Source organism: Lathamus discolor, chromosome 21 (genome assembly GCF_037157495.1).
Source record: "Lathamus discolor isolate bLatDis1 chromosome 21, bLatDis1.hap1, whole genome shotgun sequence".
Classification (NCBI taxonomy): Eukaryota; Metazoa; Chordata; class Aves; order Psittaciformes; family Psittacidae; genus Lathamus; species Lathamus discolor.
Genome location: NC_088904.1, coordinates 1,253,114 through 1,271,085, shown reverse-complemented (window position 1 = coordinate 1,271,085; position 17,972 = coordinate 1,253,114). Strand labels below are relative to the sequence as shown.

The following is a 17,972-nucleotide window of genomic DNA, read 5'->3' as shown; positions in this document are numbered from 1 at the left end:
TTCTAACCGTGGTGTCATTTTGTAGCAGCTGTGTCATATCAGAAGCACTTTTAGCAGCGATCCTCAAGGTCTTTTCTAACCTCGTTGGTTCGTTGTGCTTAAGGGGTAAGCAGGTAAAATGCTGAGGGGCGGCTGGAGGAGGCAGTCACGTTATGTGGATGTGCGGGTGGCAGCACCACCCGTCCTTTGCTTTATTGCTGTTTAAGGCTTAAACACGGCTGCCATGGGGCCTCCCTCGACGTACAGGGCACGCTTCATGCCCACGGCCTGAGCCGCTCCGCCGCCGCGGCCGCCCGTCTGCGTGTGGTGAACGGCCGTCCGTGAGCCGCGCCGCACGGCGTTTCCATAGCGCCGGAGCCGTAAAGCGCGGCCGCGCGTACCGCCTGGCGCTTCGCGGCACTTCCGGCCGGTGCGGCCTAGCGGCGGTGGCGGTCCGGCGGCGCGCCGTTGTCCCGCAGCCATGGAGATGCCGCTGCCGCCCGACGGTGAGCGCGGTCCCGGGCCGCGGGGGGGGGGGGGAGCGGGGCCGCGGGGAGGGCACCCGGGCCGCGGCGGGGCTGACGGCGCTGTGTCCCCACAGACCAGGAGCTGCGGAATGTCATCGACAAGCTGGCGCAGTTCGTGGCGCGGAACGGGCCCGAGTTCGAGAAGATGACGATGGAGAAGCAGAAGGAGAACCCCAAATTCTCCTTCCTCTTCGGGGGCGACTTCTACGGTTACTACAAGTACAAGCTGGCCCTGGAGCAGCAGCAGCGTGAGTGGGGGCCGCGCCGGGCTCGGCTCCCCCGGTGCCCGGCCCCGGCCGGTGGAGCCGCTTTGTGCCCTCCGCGGCCTCGCTGGGCCTCGCAGCCGCTTCCCGTTCTCCGAGCGCCGTCAGGGCGGTTGGCTGAGCGCTGCTCGCGGCTCCCGACGCCCCCCGCCTGCGGTGCGGGCCTGGCCGGCCGCGGGCACCGGCTGCGCGGAGAGGTCAGCGCCCGCAGGGCCCTCGAGAGCCGGGTGTGCAGCGCAGCAGCGCCGGGGGCTGCCCGTGTGTTGGAGTCACTCCCCTCGCAGCGCCCGAGGAGTTGCTGACGCTCCTCTCCTGCAGTGTCCGCCCTCGGCTGCACGGTTCTTATTTTGCCTTAAGCAGTTACGTAAAGAGCGAGGGGCTGTTTTGGAACCAGCGCGGTTTTCACGTGGGCTGGCGGTAGCAGGTTTCTCTACGAGGGTTACTTTACAAGTTTACTTTGTCTGATAGTGTTGTGCAAGCAAAGTCAAGATATCGAGGCCACCGCGCAGATCCAGCCACTGCCACAGCCATCTCTCCCACCAGCTGCACCTATCCCAGCTCCTCAGGGCACTCCTTCCGTGGAGGAGCTTATCCAGCAGAGCCAGTGGAACCTGCAGCAGCAGGAGCAGCATCTCCTTGCGATGAGACAGGTTGGTTGAAGAGAAGCGCTCCCCTGGTTTGTGCAGGACTGCCAGTGGATGTAGAAATTGGGAGTGAAGGGAGAAAGGAAGGTTTCCTTCTGGTTGGTGGTGGCTGCTTCCTGTGTTTGGGGAGGAGAAGGAGCATTGCTTTGCTTATTTTTGTTCTGTGGCAGCTGCCATCGTCTCCTTGGAACAGCTCTATCCGATGTATTAGCAAGATCCATCTTTGATTAAAGCAGTTTATTTACTGTACAGAAAACCTTGTTGGGTTTGCAAAGTGGAATAAATGGTGACTGCTTTAATCTTTGCTTAATGCTGCAGGTTGCTGGGAACTGCAGGATGTTCCAGCTTGGCATATTCTAAGGTGGATGCTGACGAGGGGTAGGAGGGGACAGCGTGCTTTGAACTAATGGGTTTTTGCAGGAGATGTTCTGCTGTTAAAACTACAGGGTGGAAATGGACTTTTCCCGAAGAATGAGGAGAGTCTTTATTTCTTAAAGCCAAATAACTGACACATTTATGGTTGTCTTTGAGCTAGCCACATGTGGCTAAGAGGACAGTGCCAGAGCAGCATAGTTCTTGAAAAGAATATTGGATGGAAGATAATTCTGTCTTACTTTATCCTACTTTTTGTTTCAGGAACAAGTCACATCAGCAGTAGCTCTTGCAATTGAGCAACAAATGCAGAAAGTTTTGGAGGAAACCCAGTTAGATATGAACGAATTTGACAACTTGCTGCAGCCAATAATTGACACTTGTACAAAAGATGCAATCTCAGTAAGTGACCTACCTCTGAACAGTCACTGTGGTTGTGGATTAAGTATAACATGAATTTCGAAGTTGTGTAGTTCATTGTTGTGTTGGGTGGTCGGTGAGATTATAGCTGTTACTTGAAAACTTCCCTTTTGCAGTTATTTCAGAGTTCTAGGAAGTCTGTATGATGCAAATGCATTCGATTAACTTACCATATTTACATTTGCTTTTCAAAGGCTGGCAAGAACTGGATGTTCAGTAATGCCAAGTCTCCTGCACACTGCGAACTGATGGCTGGGCACCTGCGGAACCGCATCACGGCAGAAGGGGCTCACTTTGAGCTTCGGTTACATCTCATCTATTTAATCAATGACGTATTGCATCACTGGTAAGACTTAGATTGTGGGTTTCAGTTCGCTGTTCTGATGACTCTGGTGAAACTCTCTGTTAGGTTGTTAGTTTGACTAGTCACTTTTTATATTTCATTTTAGCAGCCGTTTTAAGCTGTCCATAGCTGGCACAAAGACCTAGTGCTTTCATAATGGAATTCAGCTTTTGTGTGTGTGTTTTTCTTCCAGACAAGACTTTACAGTAAAAATGTAAAGGAGAGACCTCTCTATTTTATGACTGTTACTTTTAGTACAGCAGGAGCTGAGACGAATTCAGTGTTATGATGCTCTGGGTGTTAAACAGTGAAAGGCAGTAACTCTTCTCTTCCCATTCCTTTTTTGAAGCCAGCGGAAGCAAGCACGAGATCTCCTGGCTGCTTTGCAGAAGGTGGTAGTGCCTATTTATTGTACAAGTTTCCTAGCAGTGGAGGAAGATAAGCAACAGAAAATTGCCAGGGTGAGTATTTGGGTTTGGTTTGACCGTATGCTTTGTTTGATTAGGTTGGTGCTTGGCAAATTCACAAATACAAGGGTGAAAGAGGACCCCTGAGATTTTTCTAGCCTGATGGTCTTCATAAAGTCTGTTAGAGGATGTGCTTTAATTGATGTTTAAATTAGAACTTAAAAACACCTAGGCTTTATTTAGAAGTTATCATAATGATGAATGCATCAGAATCTTCAGTGGTTCATAGACAAATGTTGATATCTTAGGGCTTTTTGACAAAGCTAGAGACATAAAAGTGCTGTGCCTCCATTTTTCTTGTATTGTGCAGCATTTCTAAAAACCTTTCCCTCTTGAATTTCTGCAGCTTCTTCAACTATGGGAGAAAAATGGGTACTTTGATGAGTCAATTATTCAGCAGTTACAGAGCCCAGCTCTTGGACTTGGCCAGTACCAGGTTAGCCACAAAAGTAACCCTTTCCTTATTTATGGAGCTAATTTGAAAACAAGTTTAGGAAGTGTTTTCCTGTCTTTTTTGAAAGGTAAATGATAATCCTTCTCCCCCCTCCCCTTGAAGTAATTTACAAGGGATTACAAAAACAATGTAAAATATAACCCTGTTATATCAAACATTCAATAACCCATCTGCTGATGCGATCCCAGACAGTCTGTTTGCTTTTCTCACTGCTACCGTCATGTACATCTTTGACAGTGTGTTCTCTTGTTATGGAAATGAATGTTTGGTTAAAAGGAAACTAAAGAAACCATAGCTTGCAATCGGGTGCACTAAGCATAAAAATTGTTGACAGCAGGAACTATTAGTTTTTAGCATTAATAATGAATGTTGTTGATTTCAGCTGTATTTGCAAGTGAGGCACTAGTATAGATGGTGGATTCCAGCCTGCAGAGAGTAGTCTGGAAATCTTCACAGAGTTACGTGGTGTGATTAGCCTCTTCTGTCCGATTATCCTGCATTCTCATGTGTTTCCTGGGAGAGGGGATGGAGGCCAATGTAGGAGACTGTGAATGAGCAGGTAGGATAACTGGTTTATGGTGGTAACTTGTTCCTCTTGATCTCATCAGGCTAATTTGATCACTGAATACGCGACAGTCGTACAGCCTGTACAAGTAGCCTTCCAACAGCAGATCCAGAACCTGAAAACTCAACACGAAGAGTTTGTAAACAGTTTAACGCAGCAGCAGCAGCAACAAATACAAATACCACCACTGGAGAATGAGGTGAAATCAACCCCCCCACCTCAAGCCTCTGCAGCAGCACCAACCTCAGCACCATCATCTGCTCCAGTTACACAAGCAGGTACTAACCTGTTTTGGAGACCTGTGCAGAAGTTGGTGGGTGGGAACATGTGGAGAGTATTATTCTTTCTTGCTCCTTCTGTAGTACTGAGGTGCTGTGCTGGTTTGGGTCAGGCAAAAGCCTGAAGCTGTTTGGAGGCTTGAGGCTGGTGCAGTCTTCTTAAATATAAAAGAACCAGAGTCACGGATGTTAAATGGATCAGAAATCCGCTCTTTCAATAACATATTTTTGTGGAATGCTTACACATCCAGCAGAATTCACATGGAGCCTGTTGTAGGTGTGCTGGTGTCTTATTAGCTGCACTTGACCCGGGTGCTTATAATAGTGTCCAATTTGTTTCAGATGATAAATCTCAGCTGCCTTTAGCTGGTTCTACAGAATATGACACATCAGGGTCTGGAGTGCAGGATCCTGCCTCTGGTGGACCACGTGGCCCAGGATCTCATGATCAGATTCCTCCAAATAAACCACCCTGGTTTGACCAGCCTCACCCTGTTGCACCATGGGGTCAACAACAGGTAAGAAACGTAGTTCTGAAACAAGGCTGAAGGGTGGCAGAGGTTCAGAGTGACAGTCTTGGCTGTGGAAGTTACAAATCCAGATTCAAATGCCAAGCTTTCTCATTCTTAGCTCAGTTAAAGGCAAAGTATAAATTGTACTTCACTTTGTCAGCCATCACACTTTCCCTGTGAACAAGCAGAACAAGAATTACTGTTTTGAGTATGGAACTGTTTGGTTCAGTAACAGTTTGGTCTTTTCCTGTCTCTTCTCTGAAGCTGTGGTTGTTCAGACAGCAAGTTCTTTCATTTCCGTGTGTTGCCTACAGGCTGTATTTATTTGTGTTTATTACTTAAAAGGGGGAAATTGTTTTTTCTTGCCACCTTAATTTCTGTAGCCTGATGACCAGGCTTCTTTGCTTCCCCACCAGGGACCACCTCATTGTCCTCCGTGGAATAACAACCATGAAGGAATGTGGAACGAGCAGAGAGATCAAGGCTGGAACAATCAGCGAGAGACACCTTGGAACAACCAGCCCGATCCTTCTTGGAACAACCAGTTTGAAGCCCCGTGGAACAACCAGCATGAACAACCTCCATGGGGTGGGGGTCAAAGGGAACCTCCATTTCGAATGCAGCGGCCACCTCACTTCAGAGGCCCATTTCCTCCACATCAGCAACATCCCCAATTCAACCAGCCCCCGCATCCGCATAATTTCAACCGCTTTCCACCTCGCTTCATGCAGGATGATTTTCCACCTCGCCATCCTTTTGAAAGGCCTCCTTATCCTCATCGTTTTGATTACCCCCAGGGGGATTTTCCTCAAGGTAAAGTGTGTACCAGGCCAGGTTTTCTTACCTTGCGATGCTGATTGCCGTTACGAAATTATTCAGTGCTTTGGGGTGACAGCTTATCCTTGGTGGACTGTTGTGGTTTTCCTGAGAAATGCTGAGTTTGGGGGTTTGGGAAGCCATTGCTAACAACTTGGTAGGAAATAAGAGTTGGATGCTTCCTTGCTTTTTGAGTCTTCCTTCCCTAATGGAAGCAGATAACTAGAACCTGTAGTTCAAACTCAAGTCAGCATCTCTACCGGCTCCCCTTTTGTGACTGTTTCACTTTCAAATTAGTAAGCTTAAGTTCCCTATAGCAAAAAGTTAAGCTCAAGCAACATTTGCTTGTAAATTCTGCACATGAGGCCACAGGTGAGGGCTCTTCAGCTGTGCGCTCCGTAGATGGAGGAAGTCAGAGGGGAGGACAGGCTGGGAACAGTTGTTCTTGTGCATACGTTCTATGCCCTTTTATTTTCTCTTTATTTTCACTGAAAAGCTCCAATTATTTGCCTTAACATTGTGTGGCTTGGTAATGGCAGTAAAACCAGTCCTTAGCTCCAGTTCTCCTCCCTTGTTTGGTTTGCTCTCTTGCTGGAACATGGGGTCATAAAGCGTAGTCAGGACACTGCTTGCCTGGCCTGGGCTGCTCTGAGTTGGTGGCAGGCTCCCTTGTGAAGTCCAGTGTAGTTCTGCCCTGATGTAGTTTCTATTTCACATGCAGAAGTTACGATGATTCCAGAATGATCCTCATCAGTGTAAAGGCTAAAGATCGCTGTGGTTCTGTATAAGCCACCTAAAGAACAATTCCGTTCCTATGTAGGAGTTGCTGTTATAAGCTTAAAAGATTCTCATTTCCCCAAGTCCAAAAAAAGTGGAAAAACCAATGGATTAGAGCTTATTGTGATTAACTTCTTCTGTAGAGATTGTTCCTTTGGTTGGTTTGTTTGTTTCCTTTGAGTTTGTTGCTTGTTTGAAGAGTTATGGGCCTGAGTAGGGAGAACAGCTTTTCTTGTCCTGAGCCAGTTAACATGGAAGCTCAGAAAAAGATTCTCTGTCTTGGATGGTAGTGGTGGTCCAAAACATCGTTGTTTCATGGGAAGTTGTTGGAGGAGGGGATATACTAACACAGATGTGTAAAATGAGGAGAGCAGTGAAGCAGTGACAGCACAGACTGTGCTCAAGTTCTAATGAAGAGGAGTCACACAGTGCTGACTGAAGACTGGGGAGTGGCTGTAATGGCTTTTCCGGGGAAAACTGTTGGGCCTGCTGCAGAGGGTGTTGATTTTCAGTCTTGCATTTCTCTCTGTGTAGTGTAGGGAGCTCAGCAGGGTATCCTGGCGCTCACGGCAAATGGTTCGTCCATCAGGGACATCTCTGGTTTAACAGGATGTTATCTCTGCCTCTGCTTGAAATGCCTCTTTAAACAAAGTATTTTCTTATCACCTACTCATGTGAGTTAATTCCTGCCATATTTACTTGGTTTTGTGTGTTGATTTGGCATAAAGACACAACTATGGGTCTGTGCTAAGCCCTGATTTGTGCATTTTGGCTTCAGAAAAAGATCCCACCGGTAGGTGCCCTGCTACATCTGAAACCTTTTGTTCTTGAGCATATCTTTCTTGTGGTACTTTCTGACCACAATATGTCCCTAAGTGAGCAGTGGGTTAGGATTCAAGTATCCTGTTGTCTCGAGGGCGGTAGCTGTGGCCAGGGAGGGAGATGCACTGCAAGATACTGACAAAATGCAGCCCTGTAGCCGCTAGTTCTGCAGTTCTGCTTCTCTGTATCTGCTAAGGGTCTTTTTTAGGATGAATGCACTAATTGAAGTACATCTCAGATTGCCTTCCTTTCCCTATAGCAAAATGAAGCATTTTAATCCTCTCTCTGCAGAAATCGGACCTCCTCATCATCATCCTGGTCACAGATTGCCTCATCCTGGAATCAGCGAGCATCCTCCCTGGGGAGGGCCGCAGCACCCTGATTTCGGGCCTCCCCCTCATGGCTTTAATGGGCAGCCTCCTCACATGCGGCGACAGGGCCCCCCGCACATGAACCACGACGATCCCAGTCTGGTGCCAAACGTTCCTTACTTTGATCTTCCTGCTGGACTGATGGCTCCCCTTGTAAAAGTAAGTGCTTGCAATGGGTTCTGACTACTGGGATTAAAAGATCAAAATCCTGTGGTCAGTATTGGGGACACTTTAATGCGGACATTTATCATTTCAAATCCTTCTATCCAACACCCATTAGCCAGAGTTCTTGCAGGGGTTACAAGGGCAGGAGCTGAGGGAGAAGGCAGTGAAAATTGCAGTGTTCTCCAGTGTTGTGTGCCAGTGAAAAATGGTTGAGCTCATGTATGTGGAAGACTTAATTTACCCTTGAAAATCTTATCCCTGTTTTTAGAAAGTAGAAATCCCTGCTGATTTTCAGATGGCCAGAGGGACTTTGCAGTTCTGATGTGGCAACTGTGTACTAGTTTTTGGTATTCTGAGTTCTTTCATACAAAGATGTTTGCAATACTGGTCTTACATATGCAAAGAACGATAGAGAACAGGAAATGTATCTGTGCCAGCATCTTCAGGGATATACATGTTTGTGTTCTGTGTTTGGGATGCACAAGTGGGTCTCTTCCATCACCAACTTCATGTTACTCTCAGCTTTTGCCAGGCTTCCAGCCAGCCACTGTTACACAAAGGTGGATAGATGAGATCTGCGTTTTAGCTACCTGGTGATCCAGTTAATGCTGCGACCTGGGCAGTGCTGGCTTTGCTTGTAGAACCCAAAATGGTAGTGATAGCACAAGAAAACATTGGGTCACCAGCACAATCCTTATGTCTGGACCAGTTTTGATCCCAGTAGTGAAATGTGAGGCCCCTACACAGTTAAATCTGTATTTCTCTCTTCAGGTAGCCACCCCATGACACATGACACGAATGTAATTTGTTTTGTTTCCGGCAGCTTGAAGATCATGAGTATAAACCTTTAGATCCTAAAGATATACGTCTTCCACCCCCAATGCCCCCCAGTGAGAGACTACTGGCTGCGGTTGAGGCATTTTATAGTCCACCATCTCATGACAGGCCTAGAAACAGGTAAGAGTAGGTATAGCTAACAATATGGTAAGGAAAATGCCCTAAGAAGCTGTCTCGAACCACGAAGTGCCTCTCTCTCCCTTCGCCTGTGTCTTGGTTCTTCTAATGCTGAAATGAGTGCTCTCGTTGTGTTGTAACCTGCACACACTGTTTTGATCTCACTGAGATTTGTGAGACCTTTTTGCCCAGGCCCTTTGTTCCCTACAAAACCCAGTGGACATCCTGAACGTCTCCATTGATGGAAGCAGAATTTGACAGATGTCGGTTGTGTGTGTGGTTGATTTGTTGCAGTGAAGGCTGGGAGCAGAATGGACTGTACGAATTCTTCCGAGCTAAAATGAGAGCGAGGCGGAGGAAAGGTCAGGAGAAGAGAAATAGGTGAGAGATTCCACCTGCTGCCTTCTGCATGCTGTTTGCTTGGAAGGTGCTAGGAATATCTTGGGTTAAGTGCCGAGGGGAAAGTCTGTTCAGCAACATGCTGATGGAATAACTGAGCTTCAGCTTGCTGGAATTTCTGTCTAATCTGCAGAAAATGGTTTTTGCCACGCTCAAGTTTTCATTGGGTTGTCTGCAGAGATCCAGTGCTTGTGTGTCATGTGAATTCATCACAAGTGTATTTGAATGTCATGTGCTTCTCTGAGGAGTTTCACTGGGGTTTCTCTGCTTTTATCTGGGCAGTGGGCCATCTCGGTCTCGCAGTCGGTCTAAAAGCCGCGGTCGCTCGTCCTCCCGGTCCAATTCCCGATCTTCAAAGTCATCTGGCTCCTATTCGAGGTCACGCTCTCGCTCCTGTTCTCGATCACGATCCTATTCCCGCTCGCAGTCCAGGTAGAGTACAGCGGGCCAGCCCTTGGCAACTGAAGGGGTGGACAAACCCCAGCTCTCAGGGTTGGATGTTGCTGGGGTAACTTGTACATCTGGCCTTGTGTGCTCCTCTGTTCCAGGAGCCGGAGCAGGTCCCGCTCCTCTCACAGCCGCTCGCGGTCACGGTCACGGTCGAGGTCGAAGTCGTACTCGCCTGGAAGGCGGCGCCGGTCCCGGTCTCGCAGCCCCACTCCTCCGTAAGCTTTTGCTTGTTGATGTCCTGGTTTACCTGGGTTGTTTGGAGGAGTACCAAGGAGGATTCTTTCTCCTAAGCTGAGTGTAATGAGCTTTCAGCAAGTAGTAGAAAAGAAGATTGAGAGCAGATACAGAAACAATTTACATGCTTATAATGTTACTCTGATGTGGTAGCTTTATATGCCTTCCTGGGGAGCAGGAGAAATCCTCTTAGTACTCTCTGCTAGGAAGACTGTAGTGTTTGATTTCACTTGTAGCAAGACACAGGTTAGGGTGATTCTGACACCTTTACAACACCATAATCTTCATAAAAGAATAGCTTGTTGGGTGTTAGTATTGAGTATAAGTGACCCTGCTTTGGGTCAGAACAGTATCGCTTGTTCTTAATTTGTCCTTTTTATTTCCTTAGTTCTTCTGCTGGTTTGGGCTCCAGTTCTGGGCCTACTATTCCAGAATCAAGACTTGGAGAAGAAAATAAAGGCCATCAAATGCTAGTGAAAATGGGTAAGATCCTGTTCTGGACTCTTAACACCAGCCAGGAAACAAAACCAGGCATCACACTCATGGATACAGTTAATTAGTGCATGTTCATAAGGAATTATCCCTTGGCATTCCAAACTTAGCGTGAGGATATTCAGAGATGTAAGTATGTGGACATGGAGCAGTGGTGGTAGTTGCCTTTCTGCAAAAGATCTGGAAGACAAGGACCTGAGTTTGGCATCAGCTAGAACTTGCTACCCAAGGTGTTCCATCTCCCTGTGAGTGCAGTTCAGGGGCTGACCAGCAGCTTGGCCTCACACTGCATCCTCCCTTGCCCTCTTAAAAGTGTTTAGGGATAGTGCTGGTGTTCAGTGCTTTTGAAACAAATGGGACAGTTCCTATGTTGTTTCAGGCTGTCTGTTACCATCTTGCTACATCAAATTGATACTCCCTTTTGTTGTTTCCAAAGTATCTGTTTGTCTGTCTTCTGCATTCTAGTAATTACAGGATTTCAATGTTGTGTCCTTTGGGCAGGATGGAGTGGATCTGGTGGATTGGGAGCCAAGGAACAAGGAATTCAGGATCCAATTAAAGGAGGGGATATCAGAGATAAATGGGATCAATACAAAGGAGTGGGAGTTGCATTAGACGACCCTTACGAAAACTACCGAAGAAATAAAAGTTACTCATTTATCGCTCGCATGAAGGCCCGAGATGAATGTAAGTGATTACTTCTAAGTTAAAAAACTCTGTGGACTTGATAGTGCTTTTGTCCTGTTGACTGTAGCCTGTAATCCCCAATCCAAAGATGAGTAACTCTTAATTCTTTCTAAGGTAGTGGGTACAATAAAGGTAAGTAGACATAGACTCTGATTAACTTTTCAGCAGCGGTGTTGTTAAGTTCTAACTGTTCATTAATGAGCCTGTCCTGTGTAAGCCGCATCCTGATACAGCCCCAGGAGCCTGCACCTTTGAATGTTCCCCTTCAGACCCCAGGAGCAATGGCAGAGGCAGCGGTGGGGAGCCATGCCCCAGGAGGGATGGCTGCCAGAGCAGAAAGAGCTTTGTGGTCAGAATGAAGTTAGACCAGGCTTACTGTTCAGACCAGGCTTTTGGCCCAGCCCAGCTCCAAGTTTCCTCCCATTAGCACTGTGTTCTGCTAAAGTCAGAACCAGCAATAAACCCACTGTAGAGTAGGAAGGGTTCTGAGTTGGAGACAGTGGCCCAAGTGCTGGATTTTTGCAGAGTCTGTTACTAGAACTACACTTGCCAATGACTAAAAGGAAAGCAATTGGCATGCGAAATGAAAAGTCGCTTCTGCTTATGGCTGCAGTAGCCCTGTGTAATAAAATGGGTTCAAAGCAAGCCCAAAAGGAAAAAATCCTTATTAACAGAGCCCTCATTCCATGAAACGTTTCAGAGAGCTTAGGTAACTGCAGAATGCATAAGAACTCTTTTCCCTATTGTTGCAGTGAAGCGTGAAACGCAAGACCCTCCACCACCCGAATAAGACTCTCTGAAGAAAGATGTCTTGCATCTTCTACAAGACATTAAACTTGTATAAATCCGGCTTAAAGTCTGGAGGAAGTGACAAATGAATTACTTTTAAAACTATGGTGACAAATGGAAAGCTATGACATGTATTTCAACACTTGCTGAGTGTTAGGATAAGGCCACTCGTTCCTATGACATGTCTAGCAAGTTAAAGAATTTCCATTTATTTTGCAAAATTTTTTAACTAGCTCCCCATTTTATACTAGAATTAAAGCCCAGCCCAGGTCCCTGGTGTAGAATTGTGGTTCATTCATTCCTGTGGAATACAGACATTATCTGATGTGGTTGTATGTTCTCTAGTTCCATAATGTATGTTTATTTCTCTCAAAAGGTTAATTCTATTTGAAGTGGAGGGGTGCTGCCTTGGGATCAAGTCAGACTGATGCTGAGCAGTGTATCCTAATGTCTAACTGGGGAATGAAGCATCTAGTTCCAGTACAGGTGACCTATGAGCACTGTGCGAGCTTGTTAGAACCTACCACCCAACCTAACGCCCCTACACACCAGCCGCTGCAGTCACAACTCTGCTCAGAACACAAGGGTTAACTGTGCTCTAAGGGATGGTCAATGCTTTGTAACGGAAGACATTCTTTAAGCTTTTTATATTTTTGTATATACCCTTTAATAAAAGCCAAGTAGCTCAATAGAAGAGAATCCATTTTCTCTGCTCTGCAAGTTTCTGACAATAAAATGTTCTTGGAACCTTCCTTTAATTGACATGAGAGGAAAAAAACCCAACCATTTTGTAACTGTTTCCAGAGACCACCAGTTGAAGGTGTTAGGCCCTTACACTGCACTTCCACTCCAGAGGTCTGCGCGGTGGTAACCTCTTCCAGAGTCTTTTGTTTGTATAGCAGAAACCCTCTTGAAACCGTTCAGTTAATATGATGAAATACCCATTTGTTCTAGATCTACTGTAGTTGTGGAACTGTAACTGTCTGTGAATCAGCACACACCACCTCTGTGTTACCAACTTGTGAATTTTGTTTTGCCTTCCAATAAACACATTTTTTTTATTAAATAAAAATAAAATGGTGGCTCGTATTTCAGAGTCAGTGGATTCCTGTCCATTGGCTATAAGCCTGCCTTGTATTGAATTTGTCTTCATTTTGCATGTGTTTGGTCTTGTAGTAATCTGACAAGGCTTAATTCTATAGAAACACTGTTTAAATATGGCACTAAAGTCCGGATATGGTATTTTTCTACTATGCTCCTATTCCTTGGGTGCTGTAGTACAGACTTTCACTTCTACCATGATCACAGGATAAAATGCATGCTGTTCTGTCAGACTTACCACACTCCCTTTGGAGAGAAGTGGGCACTTGGTTTTGGTTTTGTTGAACTCTGACATAGTCTGGCTGAAGGTTCCTGCCTGTCTTTGTATCACCTACATGAGTAAAAAAATCAGATCTATGAAAATAGCTTACGTACAATAACATCTAAAGCAAGCTCTGGCAGGCTTTGTACTAACTGTGTGAGTTGGAAGGGTTTCTTGTGGCAGCTAGAGATCTGTAAATACAAATTTTACTTCGTATCTGAAGAATCAAAGCAGTTTTTCCTCCTGTGCTTTCTGAACTTCTTCACGTGCTTGCTCAAGTGTTAGAGGCGGGGATTTGTGATTCTTGATGTACTGCAAAAAACAAAACCCAGCAACAGTTTTTTACTAGATCTTCATGTCAGGATCCCTGCACTTTTCTATACTAGCAGCAGAAATTGACCCTTCTGTTACTGCATTAGGAAAATCCTCATTCATTTGAGGACAGCTAAATGCTACACCTGAAAAGCTGCTTTCAAAATGACAGCCTCTACTACGCTTTCAGTCTTTTTTTATTACATAAACTGCTAATTTGTTGGTAATATAGGTACAGGAATTATAGCGGTATTCTTCTATGAAGGAATTTTACCTGATCAATAGTATGCAAAGAAAATCTGTTTGCTGCAAATACTAGAAGCACTGACTCTGGTCTATCATGAATACCTCTTTAGCCTCTTCCAGGGTATGGTAGTGGAACTTCTCATTCTCTAATGACTCCACGAGGGATATGTGAAGGTGATGAATGTTCTCTACAAACTGCTGAGTCAGCATCAAGTGCTGTTTCAACATGTTGTTTAAAGCAAGGGCTGACGGGCTGTATGCTGTCAAGGCTGCAAGACATGGAGCATGTACACATTAGTGATAACGTACAGTCAATAGTAAGGGCTGAACACTTCAAGCAGAGATTAAATGCATAAAATACAGTAAAATAGTAGTAAGAAATACGGTTTTCAGTACCTTCTACTGCATCCATGCTGATGACGTGACTGGCAATAGGTGTGGGATCGACGTAACTGTTTCCTACAGGTGGGTCAAGTATTGCCGAGGTGTTTGCTGTGTGTTGAATAAAATAACAGTTACTGGGGATTGGAGATTTAGCATTAGAACTTGGTTCGTCTTCAGAAGTCTCTTGGGCCATCAGCTGCTGTAGAACTGCCATAGAACCTAACAGGGAATTCTGTCAGCAAAAAATTAATGCTAAAATAGTTCTAGAATCCCCCCAGCTGCCCCACAGAACCAGCCAAAAGCACAGCTGCCTCCTGAGAACAGGGCCACAGTGCTCTCCCAAGAAGTAAATAGAGTGCAGAAGAGAACTCTGGAAGGGGCGATCACTTCAGTAACAACACAGCAGTATTGCTTACCATAGTAAAGATACAATCAAAACACTGAATTCAATCTATGAATGTTCTTCAGGGTATTGTGAGTTCTGTTGCTAACAACAGCTCATCCACCCAGAATTCCTGTTGGGTTGGGTTTGGTTTCTTTCATAGCAAAAACCAGTTCCAAGTTCATTAATCTGTTGTCTAATCCCCATCTTTTCTACAGACAGCAGATTCAAGCATGGGGCTTTAGGCAGTGTTCATGTCAGCTGGGGGCAGCCAGTACTGAACCCAAGAACTCTTAGCAAGGCATATAAAACCTACAAATGTAAAAACTGCCTGAATTGGGCAATATCTTGTGAACCTACCCTTTGGCCAGCAGTAGGTGAAGAGAGGATCCGCTGTCTGAACTGCAGTTTCTCTGACAGTCACTCTGTGTACCTGCTCCTGCCGCGCTCTGGCAAGTCGAGGTGACGATGCTGAAGATGGGTGTTTTCCAGATGATGTGCAGCTCTCTGAATGTCCCTCTGACATTTTTGCTACAGATTCCCTGTCTGTTGTGGATGGAGGCTCTTCAAAGTCTTCAGAATACTCTGAATTAATAGTTCTGTCATCATGATCAAGATAATCCTGTTTCTGTCTAGGGAAATCTGCAGAAACTCCACTTAAATGCTCAGAGATTCCAGCTTCAGTCACAGTTTTTTCAACATCCTCATCAGAAGGATCCTTCACACCAGCTACTGCACTTGTCATTCTAAGAGAACCCTGGTCCTTTTCCACCACGAATGTATCTTTTTTCGGCTTTCTGTATGATTCCTGACTAATTTGCATGTGTGTCCCCTGTAACACAAACCAGCTGTATGTTAGGAGAAGCAAGAAAATATAACCTAGAATATACCTCCATTATTATTCATCTGTTCTGCTGCACATCGCTGAGAGTCAGTAACTGAGAGTTTCTATTTTATTAGGAAAGTAAAATGACTTTTCTGTGTCACATTGCAAGCTGTGCAGTGCTGTTACACTGAGTAAGGAAATGCAGACGCTAAGAAATGAACTTGGTTGGGTTTCAGTAAAATCTTGCCCTAACCTTTACCTGCCCACCTCACCTTATGAGCAGAAGAGCAGTGTTTATTCTACAATACCCATCAAAGAAAGGCAGAAATGTGGGCTAGTAGGGAAGTCCTGCTTACTTGCTGCTTTAATTCTGCTGCCTCGCTGGTGATGTTTGGTGCCAAATCATCAAGGCTCAGGATATTCAGTCTGAAGTCTGAAATCAAATGACATATTGTCAGGAGAACTTGCATGAAAATCACAGCACACTTTCCCTTAAGCAAGAAAGTGGAAACCAGTACTACATCCCTACTTTGAAGTGTAATACTAAAATGGAATAGCAATCACTCTAAAACTTTAACTTAGCTTTGAAAAACTAAGAAAAAAGAAACAGATCAACATAATTCCTTTGGTGAAGCCTTGGTTTATGTAAAATTACACCAGTAAATCCTTTCAAAGTAAGTATTTGCGCATGCTCATTAGTCAATTTAGCAGTAGTTAGTACAGTTCATGCCAAGTCTACTGAGACAGTATGTCAGAAACCTTACCATCTGAGCTGCTGTTAGCTGAATCTTCTGCATCAGCTGCTTTTGAAAACAAGTCATCTAAAGAAGTGATTTCACTTCTTTCACTTTCCAGGGATTTTTGGCTTTGCTTGGTGTTGCTTCTTCTAGGCAGAGTAATCTTTACAGTATTGTCTTTCCTGGAAGATGACAGCGACAGAGATCTCACGTTATGTCGTGGTGACGCGTTTCTGGATGATGAACCAGCTCTACTCTCTGAGTATTTGCTGTGAAGACAAGATGCTTTAGATCCCTCTGTCAGTGAAATTTCTTTGGGAGATGGAGGAGGCATTCCAGATGAAACTGGAGTTTTCCTCTTTTGAAGAACATGAAAAAGAGATTTATGTGTTACTTCATTTATTATGTGTAGATGACTAAAAACGAAAACAGATTATAATGGGTAAAAAAAGAGCAATTCTAAGATGTGAACTGAAGCTAAATCAGATCATGAGCAAGTCACAAATGCAAAGTTAAAATTTCATATCTGGCGTTATCTGAATAAAAAGTGACATACCAATTAAAACAATCCCATAAAAGCATAAATAAAAATCCATAATCCAGCTAAGTCTGTATTTACCTTTGGACCCCACTTAGAATCGCTTGCAACAACCCTCAGATTCTCATTTACACTTGAACACTCCATCAATTCTCTCATTTCCTCTTCATCACTATCCAAACCAAGTTGTTGTTTACCAGTAATGTTCTTTCTAGGGCTTTGGATGCTTTCCTTTTCCTTAGAACAGGCATTATGGAGGGTCATATATTCACTGGCAGTAGCATGATTCTTTAGGTATCTCTTGCCCCTTGCACTGGGTTTGTGACTGGAAGCAGAGGAGAGCGACTCCTCATCCAAAGGCTTCTGGCCCAAGTCGGTGTCTTGCAATTCCAGCTGTTTTCTTCGATTCATGATTTTGCTTTCCAGTTGTGCCACTCTGCTCAGAGCTGAGCTTGACCGTGTGTGGGAAACGCTTCCCAGAGTGCTCTTTGCTACAAGGCTGCCTGCAGCCAGCAGAGCGCTTCCCGACATCCGGCGCCACTGGTTTCCATGCGTGTCTTCATTGCGCAGCCCAAGCCTGCTGTGGCAGAGCTGTGCTCTCCCAGTTTTCTCTGTGTCAGCCGCAAAGAAGTCACTGCAGGAGCGAGGCTGGAGGCTGAGGGTAGCGGTGATGAGTCTTCGGGGATCATCGTGGTGTCTCTGCAAGAAGAGGATGCAAAGAGCCCTCAGAGGCGGAGGCAGGCAGCATGGTTAGAACCACAGAAGCAACCAGGTTGGAAAAGACCTTTAAGATCACCAAGTCCAACCTCAGGACCCTAACCCATAGCACTGAGGCCTCGTCTCCACGGGGTGTGAGCACTCGCAGGGCCGGTGCCTGCAGCCCTGCCCTGGGCAGCCTGTTCCAATGCCTGAGCACCCTCTGCGGCAGGAATTGTTGCTCAGCTCCATCTAAACCTGCCCTGGTGCAGCTTGAGGCCGGTTCCTCTTGTCCCATCCCTTGTTCCCTGGGAGCAGACACTGACCTCACCTCACTCCAACCTCCCTTCAGGTACTTGTAAAGAGCTGGTTCCGCGCCCAGCTCCCCTGACCGAGCAGACCCTCCCGCTCCCCACAGCCGGGCCCTTCCCGCATCGGCCCGGGCCCCGCGGCTGCCCAGGTACAGACTGAGCGCGGGGTCGCTCCGGGAGCTGCCGCCTCACCTGCGCCCCGCCCGCGGGGGCCCGCTGCACCCGAGCGATCGCAGCCATCCCGAGGCCGGCCTGAGGCGGCGGCGGCATCAGCTCATCCAGGCCGAGGCTGGGCCGTATCCTAGAGACCGCGACACCCAAGCATACCGCCCCTTCATTGGCTCTGCGCAGACATACCCAGCCAATCCCAAGAAGGGATACTCCGCTCATGACAGCG

The 17,972-nt window shown here is 46.1% G+C and overlaps 2 protein-coding genes across 4 annotated transcripts; one reads left to right on the top strand and one right to left on the bottom strand.

Annotated features, from left to right (window-relative positions):
* The first annotated feature begins 378 nt into the window (after positions 1-378).
* CHERP (calcium homeostasis endoplasmic reticulum protein) lies at positions 379-12,932 on the top strand. Of its 3 annotated transcripts, none has more exons than XM_065700014.1 (18): positions 379-485; positions 581-754; positions 1,238-1,419; positions 2,050-2,187; positions 2,400-2,551; positions 2,898-3,009; positions 3,362-3,451; positions 4,078-4,312; positions 4,655-4,830; positions 5,241-5,637; positions 7,531-7,769; positions 8,599-8,732; positions 9,024-9,110; positions 9,411-9,560; positions 9,677-9,793; positions 10,201-10,295; positions 10,806-10,991; positions 12,157-12,932. In XM_065700014.1, the coding sequence occupies exons 1-18, from the start codon at positions 461-463 to the stop codon at positions 12,159-12,161; spliced, it is 2,694 nt and encodes an 897-aa protein (XP_065556086.1). In that variant the 5' UTR covers positions 379-460; the 3' UTR covers positions 12,162-12,932. The 3 variants fall into 3 exon arrangements, with proteins under 3 accessions (XP_065556086.1, XP_065556084.1, XP_065556085.1); XM_065700012.1 differs by lacking the exon at positions 12,157-12,932 and adding an exon at positions 11,744-12,148; XM_065700013.1 differs by lacking the exon at positions 12,157-12,932 and having other exon boundaries at positions 10,806-10,999.
* C21H19orf44 (chromosome 21 C19orf44 homolog) lies at positions 11,956-17,871 on the bottom strand. The gene is made up of 8 exons (XM_065700015.1): positions 17,768-17,871; positions 16,650-17,267; positions 16,058-16,388; positions 15,650-15,726; positions 14,828-15,299; positions 14,098-14,193; positions 13,804-13,970; positions 11,956-13,455 (listed from the first exon to the last, which is right to left on the bottom strand). Exons 1-8 carry the CDS (start codon positions 17,843-17,845, stop codon positions 13,369-13,371), a joined length of 1,926 nt encoding a protein of 641 aa, XP_065556087.1. The 5' UTR covers positions 17,846-17,871; the 3' UTR covers positions 11,956-13,368.
* Between the last annotated feature and the right edge of the window lie 101 nt (positions 17,872-17,972).